This window comes from Adiantum capillus-veneris, chromosome 18, assembly GCF_014529385.1.
Source record: "Adiantum capillus-veneris isolate H3 chromosome 18, ASM1452938v2, whole genome shotgun sequence".
In the NCBI taxonomy this organism is placed as follows: domain Eukaryota; kingdom Viridiplantae; phylum Streptophyta; class Polypodiopsida; order Polypodiales; family Pteridaceae; genus Adiantum; species Adiantum capillus-veneris.
Window position 1 is genome coordinate 27,718,567 of NC_140948.1, and position 11,731 is coordinate 27,730,297.

At 40.7% G+C, this 11,731-nt stretch overlaps 1 protein-coding gene across 1 annotated transcript; it reads right to left on the bottom strand.

Moving 5' to 3' along the window:
• Positions 1-1,308: 1,308 nt before the first annotated feature.
• Positions 1,309-3,342, bottom strand: LOC147435398 (putative F-box protein At4g22030). Its single transcript, XM_086488471.1, has one exon. It carries the CDS (start codon positions 2,935-2,937, stop codon positions 1,471-1,473), a length of 1,467 nt encoding a protein of 488 aa, XP_086344597.1. The 5' UTR covers positions 2,938-3,342; the 3' UTR covers positions 1,309-1,470.
• Between the last annotated feature and the right edge of the window lie 8,389 nt (positions 3,343-11,731).

Sequence of the window (11,731 nt, forward strand, 5' to 3'; positions counted from 1 at the left end):
CAAGGTTTTTGGTGGTCAAAACTAATAATCTAGGAGTTCTACCAAAGATGGGTAATGACAAATTGATACAATCTGGAGGCTTGTAGCCCCGACTCATCAATTACAAGGTTTATCCGAAAAAATAGGAGTTACAATATTCTCGATTTATTAAAATAATAAGTGTGTTTACAATGAGAACTCCGAAAAATGGTGTCCGTGGTATCTGTGTTAGCTTGCTGCTAACAGGCATTATATTAGAAAAGACAAAAGGTTATATCAACATGCTTAAGGAGGGAGCATCCAGATAGAAAGTTGAGGGCTAACTATAAGCTAACAGCAAAGGGGTTAGTTCTTGAGAGCATCTACCTTAGATCTAATTTTTACAAGTAAGTTTTTGGCTCCTTAGTAAAGTCTCTAATATAGAACATCTCATCTACTCCTAAGTAGGATATATCCGAAGAAGCAAAAGTTGTTGGACACTATGGGAAAAGAAGCCTTAGTATTGAGTTTGGTTAGGCATATTTTCAATGTTTTCAGTGCCATGATGAAAACCTATCTTAAATGTTATTTTAAGTGTGATGATGAAGACTTATTAAATGTTTTTAGTGTGATGATGGAGATTTATCTTAAATGTTATTTTAAGTGTGAAGACGGAATATCTTAAATGTTTTCACTGTGATGATCGATGGGACTTATCTTCAACTCTAAAATAATAAATGCATCTTTCTATTTTGCCTTTCATTTCACATGTGACATGTCTTGACTTCTCTTGCATTAACCTTGCATAATTCTAATAAATTCTATAGACACACACACACATATATATACACACACACACACACACATATATATATTACATTTAATAAAAGAGACTTTCTCCAATATTGATTAGAATTAAGTTATAGAATGCAAGAAAAATCTAGAATGCGAGGTTGTGAAATGAAATGTGAAATTTTTTAAAAATCATCAATCAATAAATAAATAAGTAAATATATATATATATTGAAAAAAGTCTCTTTTATTAAATGGTCGACCAAAGTAGCAAACCGAAAATACTATTAAACATTTAAAATTAGCATAACTTTTGAACTATTTTTTCATTATTTCACCAATTTTTTTTCTTTACCATGATTTACAATCGACTAGTTTTGATTTTTAACTTGCTCAAAACTAAGCTAAGGCAATCTTTTTTCAAATATTGATTCCAGTTGAACTCAACCTAATGATTTATCACTTTTTTCTTGTTTTAAAAGCTATCGTAACCCTTTCACTTGTTATTTTCGAATTAAGATAAGTCTCCATCATCACACTGAAAACATTTAAGATAAATTTTCATCATCACGCTGAAAATAACATTTAAGATAAAACTCCATCACGCACTAAAAACATCGAAAGTATGCCTAACCGAACTCAACGCTAAGGCTTCTTTTAACCGAACTCAACGCTAAGGCTTCTTTTAGAAAGCCAAAGACTTGGGCTCAGCTTTGCCGTTCAGAAGAGGGTGCCAACCTCCTTGGCATCTGCCGGCACTATAGGATCGGCCTGCGAGGTGGGCCACCTGCCCAGCTGGTATGCGATACGCTGCCGGAAGAGACTGCCATTCTCCCTTTGCTCCACAGGCATGCGAAACGTCTCTTTGATCGTCGTCTCCACATCTGCGTAGTAGCCTGCTGAGTTACGATAGAGCTCAAATACCATGCCCAACTGCGTGTCGTGCGAGAAACTGCTGGCGAAGGTAGAGAGAACACTACATGTTGCTGCCCACATGCCCAGTACTGCGTAATTGTGGGTGGTGCTCATGAAGACGACGGCACCATTGAGAAGAGCCGCCAATGCAGCAAAGAAAGGGGCGGCTATGGCTAGAGACTTGTTCACTCTCACCAGATTCTGAGCCCAGCCCGTGTATTTGGGGATGTCAGAGCGGCGGAGCATGGTGGCTACATCCTTCAAATCATGAGTCAGCTGCCTGGTCCAGCCATTAATGCAGTGGTCGAGGCCATCACTGACTGCATGCAGGGAATGTAACGGATTCTGATGACGCGTTGCACTATCGTCACTCTGCATCAATAGCGCGGGTTCTATCATGAGAGCAGGTGGTACAACTTTAGCGGGGAATTTCTCAAGGCCGCCGGGCGTGAGAGGCATGGGGAAGGCCTTGTCTAATGCGCGAAGGCGGCGCTTGCAGTCGGTCAGGAAGGAGGAAGGGCTCTGGCGCAAGAGAGGAGACAGATGCAAGGCGTAGTGGATGTCGCTGGCAAGCTTGAGAAAGAGACGAGCAGCAGTGCGCTGCTCCTCGGCTAATTGAGAGGGCTGGAAGTGGTTGATGACAGCCATCATGGCGGCCGTTCCTGCGTTGAGCAACAGCGCGGGCACACTAAGGACGGCGTTATATTGGGCGCTGGCCGCTAAGGCGCTAAGCAGGCAAGCGGTGAGAGCGGTGGAAGTGAGCGTGCGCTGGAAGAGCTTGTTCCAGTTGTCTCGCTGCTGGGCCAGGATGGAATGCATCTCCGCTCTGTCTGAGACAGCGTTAGCCAGAAGCCGCAACTCTGCTGTGAGCATCAGATCAGCGGGGGCGCTAAGTTCGGCCTCCTCCGCTGGCGCCACATTTTGGTCGGCAGCATGATAATGGGGCGTGGCTACTTGAATATGATTAGGGTGCAGGTCAAGGGTCTTGTGGGTGTCCCAATTATAAGCAAGGGGGTGTGCACGCGCAGAAACGAACTCTTCCTCGGTACTGGGGGTGGAGATGGCAACATGGTCGCGATGCAGGTGGATGTCTTCTTGCAGGCGATGATCAGAGTGCTGGGCACGGGCTGCTATAACAGCATGGGCACTGCTAAGCTTATTAGAGGAAGAGAGGGGGCGGCAGCTATTGAGGCGTGCTGTTGCAAGTGTTGTGGCGCTAGTAGTAGTGCTGCTGGATATGGAGGGCGCCGAGACGTACTTGAACAGGGCCATGCACTGCAGCCGCAGAATCGCAGCTATAATTAATTGCAACTATACTAGGGAGATTGACGACGCAAAATTACAGGAAAGGAAAGCAGTGATTTCTAGCTACAATCTCTGAGCTGACGATGTGCAATGTGCATTGCAGAAGGAATAAATATGTACATGGGCAGGGCAGCACCGTAGCTTTGTACTGCGTTGTCTGCTATTTGACAGGCTGCAAGTTATAATTTTTCTAATTTAAAAGTCAAACTTTGATTCAGCCCTCTAGGCGCTCGTAATTGTGTTGTATACAATATTGTATAGAGACAAGGCGCGCAATGCGCCTCGTGACTGATCGTGAGTCGTCACTGTACATGCAGCTAGCAAGCTGACTGGGTCCAACCCAGCTAATAATAAGTTAATCCTTTCAAAGACTAGTCCAAATTTCAAAATTTCGATTAATAAAAAGAGAGCGTGGGCCCTGGGGGTCTCGTGGGGGTATATATGTATGAGAGAGAGAGAGAGAGAGAGAGAGAGAGAGGAATTTATTTTTTGTCTTCCAAACAATCCAAAGAAAGGACGCTCAAAGAAACAATGCATGCATACGCGTATTGTTCTTCGGATATAGAAGCCAAGGACTAAAACATCGGTAGTAACGGAGTCCAAATCTAACATGAATAAGGGTGAATGAAATATACAAAGTGTTTGAAGTCTTAATTATGTAATCATCTTGTCTATGATATATTATTAGATTGTGGTGATTTGGAAGTCCAATTGAAAAGTCGTTGATATTGTTAGTAAGTTGAGTGAGGCATGGCCTTGTTTATTCTATGGTTGATGCAGACTCTACCACCCCAAACATATTTATGTACACAATGCATGGCAGTATAGCTTGTCACTATATATGGTCTACAATGCATCTATGCATTTCTATAGGCATTTATTTCACGATTGATATATACCATGTGTGATATTGACAATGACATTAGTGTGTATAGCAATGCTTCATCAATGTTTTTAGCAACACTCGAGGAGAATGAGTACCATGTTAATGTGTCCTTGGCACCATCACAAATTACAATCCACAAGAATATGAGAGAGAGAGAGAGAGAGAGAGAGAGAGAGAGAGTTGCGTTAATGATCACCTAAGTTATCGTTGGCCTCTTGGATGACAGGTGCTATGGTAAGATTGTTGCCAAGCAGTTGGACAATCTTTTAAAGGAGAACCGACGCCATGCACACGATGTTCACTGAATTTTGGATGAGGCTAGAATATCCAATAAGGTATACACTGCAATTTACAAGTATGTAGCATCATTTGCAATTCTCATTTTATTAGGAAAGGTTTTAGCGCGCATCCTAACTCCTCGTACTCAAGTTTGTGTAGACACAAGTTAAAAACATTCATATCAAGCACACTCTAGTTCCAAACCCTTACTCTATTTGAAAACCAAGACCGGAAATTAACAAGGAGGTGCATAAAACTCTATGTAGTCCTTTCCACATCGATTTGACATACAGATTGCCGAAAGGGGAGGAAATGGTATATGACAAGTATAACAATATTTTTTAATGATTTGATCGCTTTGCAAACATACATTGTGCAGTTGTTCAATATTACTCCCAAAGAGTACAATGGTGTCCTAAGGTTTGTCATCAAGCTAGAATAGTGCGATCTTGTAAAGGAGATGAAGTTTGAGTGAGTCGCAATCACACTCATGAACAGATCTCTGGATACAAGCATTGGACCAAATTATAATCCCATAAACTTCAATGTGTAATCTGAGATCAATTAACGTTACGTTTTACTTGTATGCTTCAGAATGCGCATTCCAAAAATCTTAAAATTATCTTTCCAGATGCTAATTGAGAACTTTGATATATTGAATTGGATTTTTCATCAAACTAGCATTCCAAAAATAATAAGCAAACAAAGAAATGAAAAGAACCTAGATTTGGAGGGCATGAGCTCCTGTGGCACATGGCCAGAGGCCTAAAGAACTTGAAATGCATGTACAATGTTTCCAAAGGAGCAACAAGTAAAATCCCTTGCTTATATTGCATGGGAGGGGTTTACATCATAGACAAACCATACTAGAGAAGAGCGTTGGCCAGGCATCTTTGTGACCCCAACTTTTAACCCATTTTAGATATCCCACTTTCCAGAGTGCACATATGCACAATACATACACTTTGTGGGATAATATAAAAACTAATGTTTCGCTACATCTATTTTGCTTGGACCACTTGACCTCTCCCTACAAAGCAAAGGGCAATCTCAGCTTTGAAGAGAGCATTCTCAGAGATGGGTTTTCATGGAGGACATGTTAAGATAGAGGAGGATGAAAAGAGGTCTCACTATAAAAATTAATAACTGTTTACCGTGGTCTTTTACTGCATTTTGTAGAGAGAAGCTCCAAAATCAACTAGAGAGGGAAGAGAGAGGAGGGAGGGATCTTTTTTTTTGCATTTCAAATATGACCGCAAGATTTACCTCTAATATTGCCACTACTATTACCACGTTTATTCTCAGAGCACGATTTAGCGCCTAAACATTCAAATTTTGGTTTAAACATTCCTCTCCTCCTCCTCCCCCCCCCCCTCTCAAATTTTGGTGTTTCCCTCCTCTTGATAAAAATTAACGAACATTTTCAAATTAGAAAAAAAGAGATATGAAAACATGAAGCAATAGTTAGCTATGTAGGATTACACTTGGTTACAGCTAAACTAATGACATCACTTAACATAATTTAGCATGTTTTACAACACTAGAGAGAGAAAGAGGGGGGGGGGGAGAGAGAGATGAATGGATGACACGACCAAAAAATTTCATAACTTAAAGTATGCAAAATATTTATGAATCATCTTCCAAAAGATCCCTACAAGAACCATCATCCAAATCTAAGCCCATGGCTCCTTGAAATCAATAAAGAGAGAAACAGAATTGTCGATTGTGGATGCGTTGGCTTTATCATCTTCGAATTCGTCATCCTCCATCTCATCATCATGAAAATCATCCTCCCTACGACTTGTGGCCTCCAGACTTGATTCATCGTAACAAAATCTGGTGATTTGGGTGCACAGTAGATTGGCTTGGCTTTGAAAATTATGCCCTCCCAGGATGATCAAGTCACTTGTAGGGAACTTTCTAAACAAATGTAGGGGATCCTCATAAGCTAATCTGCATCCCGAGCAAGTGTAAGTGCCCATCCCTTTAGCACAAACCTAATCCTATTAGGCATGGCTCCCAAATCAAATTCCAGATAAAAAACTTAATGTACTTAGGCCATTTGATCTCCCAGATGGCATTAACACTCCTTAGCCAACGCTCTTCCGACCAATATTTCTTCCATATTTTGTTGAGTAAGGCAAACCAGTCCGCTTTGTACACCAGCTCACTATAGGTATCCTTGGTCTTGGGGAGTGAGAACACTCTATCTTTTTGCCAATGCCAGGCTTTATAGTCTATCTTTGACTTGAAGATGGGTGAAGGTGATGATGAAAACACTTCCAAGAGTCTACCAAGCAAAAGCCTTTCCTACAAGCCCAAATTATGTTGAAGCACTAGCAGCTCCACATCCTTCCAGACTTCCAGGAGTGGTTTATGTCATCCCAAAGGTGAGATAGTGTACAAATATCTTTGTTGCTTAGTTAACGACCAACTTCCCTCCAAAAAGTGTTCAAGGAACCCCTTCCAAGTTTGGAGAGCCAGGGGGCCAATGGAGAGAGGAACCATTGAAGTATCTGAACTTCTCCATGTATTCCATGGTTGAGGCTACTTTGTTACACTTTCGTACAAGTTCCCCTGTGGTGCTGCCAAGCTTATCATATCCTAGGCCATGATGGCCCATTCTTTCTTTTAATTCGTCAATGAGATAACTAGTTTGGCACAAAATGCTTTTGAATGTAGCATGGGGTCAATGATCCAATGCCACATTGTTTCTTTGGTCTCACCATCCATTCCCATTTCCCCCATTGGAAAGGGGTTGTGGCTTTAGTGTTGCTATTCCACAACAATTGTTTGATAGGCTTCATAAATTCTTTCCAATTGGATTTACTCTATTTTAGCAAGTGGAGACACAAATGAAATGTAACGGATCATGAAACAATTCATCAAAATAACTTTGCTATGCAAGGGGAGGAGCACAAAATCCCATCTGCTCATTTTTCTATTAATCTTGTTCAGAAACTAGTCAAATCTCTGCTTGTCCAATGTGGTTCCCAGGTGCTTGAACACAGTGCCCTTACCAATAATTTTCCTTGACCATATCGTGCGGTCAAACGAGTCAATTTCAAAGAGAAAAATCCATCTTGATTTCTCAATATTGCACATTGAGCCGGAAGCAATAGCAAATAGTTGGACAATCTTGAGGGCTCTTCTTAGCACTTCTGTCTTGGTTTTAAGGAAGAGCAAAGTAATAGGCCTTCTCTAGAGTGAAAAGTTCGTCTTTTGTTGACTTTTTTGTTGTTGACTCAGTGAGTGTTGAATCGTAAGACTAATTTGCAAGCTCCTCCGAGAAGGGGCTAAGACAGTGATAGAGAAAAGGGTGCCTTAGCTTAGCCTTGAGCTGGTTGAAAAATCAAAAACAGCTAGTTGAAGGGACCAAGGGAAGAAGAAGAAAATCTGCTAAAATTTTTTAAGAAAATACAGATAAATTGTGAAAGAAGCCGATTGTGTTGGAAAATTTCCTCTTTGAATCCAGTTTTTTTATATTTATGAAATTGATTTTTCCGAACACTGGGCTAAGATTATCTCATCAATCACCTCTCGCCTACTTATCGGCTACAAAAGTGTCGCCCACTTTGAACTCAATAAGTGTAAGATGAAATACCAAATACGGTTGGCTCCTTGAAACATTGAAAAATGATGCAAGTGGCTCCTATCATTTGGTGACCTATGGGATCATTGCACACTTACTTTGGGTAAATGAGCCCAAACCTTCCAAAGAGCCTTCCAATAGCCAGTGGCTTAATTCAATGGAAGCTCAACATGACTACAAACGAGCTCTAGAGCTATACCTTACAAAGCATCTAAACATAATCCTAAGCCTAAAAAGCAGGCTGTTCAAGGTTTCCATTTCTTTCGTATGTAAATTAGTTATGTTTGTTTAATACATTTTCCCACGTTCTAGTTTCTACTAGGCAAAAAAATGTTTCACATAGGAGGTATGTCCAATTTTAATATATTTCTCCACTCACTGTTGTGAGTTTGGCAAAAAGAAAATTGTGCAAAAATTGTAATTTGTGAGTGAATTGTATGAAGCATATGATAATATATAAGCAATATTAAAATTTTAAATGAAAACCTTTGTGCATTTTTTTAAGTGAAAGAGTCACGATGGCTTTCAAAAACAATAAGAAAGTGATAAAATTGTTAGGTTGAATTAAACTGGTATCAATGCTTGGGAAAGAATTGCCTCAGCTTAGTCTTGAGCCGATTGAAAATCGAGACTAGCTAGTTGCAAACCATGGTAAACGGAAGAAAAACTGATAAAATATGTGAGAAAGTCGTCCAAAAATTTTGCAAATCTCAAAATTTTTGCTAGTATTTTTGGTCTTCTTCTTTGTGAGGAGGAAACTTGACCAATAGCCGCTTAATAAAAGAGACTTTCTCGAATGTTACCAGTAACTCGAATCAAGCTATAGAATGCAAGAAATGTAAAGCCATGTGAAATAAAAAGAACTAATTAATATATGTGTGTGTGTATCATTTATTAAAATTATGCAAGGTGAAGCTTCACTTTAGCATTCTTGTTTTTTTTTTTTTTTTTTTTTTGCAAAACTCACAATGTGAGTGGATAGTATTAAGAACATCAAAAATATACACCAACCTCGAGCTCAAACCGAGCCTTGAGGGTCATAAGATTACAAGTTTTCTGCTTGACAGAGAGACCACAACTACTCCTAGGCTTTACTTATTACAAGATGTCATGTAGTGCTCTAGACCAGTCCTTTGAGGCTTGTTTGCCTCCGATCATGTGGATCATCACTCTGCTCTCTTGTATGATTTCACGAAAGCTTGCCATAGTCAGATCCCCCTCAAACACGCGGCGGTCCCTTGCTTGCCAAATATGGTGAAAGAAGTAGTACCTGATTATTTGAGTATAGACAAGAAGAGCATGACTTCCCAACCTGTTACTACCAAAGAACACATCATTCTTGAAGAACTTAATTTTCCATGTCCTTTGAATCCACTTGCATATTTTCCAAGCCATGCCACTGATTGCCTGACATCCCATGAAAAGGTGGGCTAGGTCTTCACTAGCTATTCTACACCCGGAGCAACGATCGGACCCGATTCCTCTTTCTTGTATCTTCACTCCCATCGGTAGAGCACCCCACATCACTTTCCACATAAATATCTTCATATATTGAGGCCACCTTGGCTTCCAGATGTTCTTTATGACTCCCTCCCACCGTTTTTCCATCCAATGTCTCTTCCATAATTTGTTGAGGGGGCTACACCACTTAGTTTCGTGCATTAATGCCTGGTAAATGCCTTTAGAATGTGGTTTCCAAAAGAGGCTACTCCCGGGCCATCTCCAAGCGTCCCATTCAAAGTTGGATTCACAAATTGGCATTGCCACCTTATCAAGCTCTTTCATCACCCTGTAGACTAGTAAGATCTCAAAGCCATTCAGCTGAAATCGGGTGGCTAAAGAGTCAGCAGTTTTCCAACACTTCTTGTTGCTATCCCGGAATTGCTCAAGTCGAACGAGTCCCTTATTATTCACATTCCTCGCCATTTCTATCCAATAGGGGCTTTGCGGTGGCCCCAATGTTTTAAAGAGCCAAGGGGACTAGTGCAAAATGGAGTTCTTAAAGTATCTGGTTGCTTTCCCCCATTCCAAAACCTCAGCTACACTTTTACACTTTCTCATCAGCTCCCCTGAGAGTCCACCAGATTTAAGATAAGACCACTTCGGGGTGAAAAGTTTGTCGTGCATCACAACCCCCTTTCATTTTTCCCCTTTCAATCCCAATTTTATTGCATCAAGCATTTCCTTGGTCATGATAGCCCAAGCTTGGTCGTGTTTAGCCAATGATACCATAAATTTGGCACAAAGAGCCTCAACATGGGATACAGAGCTAAAAATGTTGAGCCCTCCTTGGTCTACCGGGCGAGCATTTTAAAACATTCTAAAACAAAAGAATGCAAAAAAAAAATAAAAATTGTGTGTTTGTAAAATTTACTATAATTATCTAAGGTGAAGCTTCACTTTAGCATTCTAAAACAATAGAATGCAAGAAAAGTAAAGACACTTGAGGATGTGAAATGAAAATGACAGGTAAGTCTCCATCGTGCACTAAAACAGTGAAAGTCTCCCTAACCCAACACAACTCTTTTAGAAAGCCAAAAAAAAAAGGATTTGTGGAATCTCGATGCAGGAAATGGACAAGACTGAAATAAGGCTGTTGGTCTCAATGGGCACTAGGCTCAAGGAAAAGGATTTGTGGAATCTCAATGCGGAAATGGACAACAAGGAAATAAGGCTGTTGGTCTCAAAGCGATTCTTTACTGCATTTTGGACGCAAATTTGAAAATTATTCATGAGCTCCTACTACCTAGTTTTGTGGAGCCACGTTGTGATCAATGTGATGTCCCAACTTCTTTCTCACTTTTTAAATGGATTATGGCCCATATGACATATGCGCAATACTACTGGTAGGTTCTTGGTTTTATTTAGTTGGAAGAGAGATTCCTCTAGATTCTCTTTCCTACCATTTAGCCATACAGCCCATACCCTTACTAAAGAGAACGTGGGTCTCGATCGCTAACGGGTACGGTAATGGCCTGTATCATGCTCCCCTAAGTACTAAATCGACGCGTGTATCTGCTTCGAAATGCAAGCCATGCAATAGAAAAATACAATCCTCAACCAGACACCATGCACACAGTGGTAGAGCAATAACAGAGGCACATAGCTCCTCGCCTCCTGCACTTGCTCACCCTCTTTTGCTCTCTGCCTTGTCGAAGGGGAATTGCAAGTGTTGGACGTCAAGGCAAAGACGCACCATCTGTTGCTCAATGAAATAATGCTGCCGCTGCGTCGCTTGACACCGGATCTTGATTGATTTGATTTTTTTTTTTCATTTTCCCCAGCCGGGTACCCCCTACTAGCAACATATAAGAAATGTTGATTTCAAAAAATATGGATATGATAGTGACTGAAGAATCGTGACTTGTCTGTTGAATCAACATGGGAGGCACTCCTAGACACTAAAGGCCGAGCTATTAAATGAGGGGGAGACATGGGATCAACGATGCCTGGTTGCATGCACGAATCTCGATGACATTTGAGGGCTCAAAAAATGTGGCACGGAGAAATCGTTAGAAGACACTGTTCGGGAAAACTCATGTAACAAACATACAAAATTCCTTTTAGGCTAGATTCAAAGAGGAAAATGTTCAAACTAACCGGAAATTTTTGGCAATTTAACTCTATTTTCTTCAATTTCTCAAGCAGATTTTCTCCTTCTCCCTCTCCCTTCAACCAGCTATTTAGATTTTTTAACCAGCTCAAGGCTAAGTTGAGGTGCACTTTTGTTGACTACTGCTGGCAGGTGCCATGCAAGGCTTGTGGCCTATCCAACCCTCCCATGCGTGTATGGTGTCTATGATGAAAAAAATTGCATGATAAGTAAACTTGGATAGGGGTAAAAGTAAAATAGGATAAAAAAAGTTAAACTCGGATACACCCGAGTAAAATCAAACGGTCCAACTCACCTCCCATCGTTCGTGCCTAGTTCTCCATCGTAGATCCCATGAAAGGGTCTTTATTAAAAAACCAGCAGGATTTAGGCCTTAGAGGAGGCACTCAAT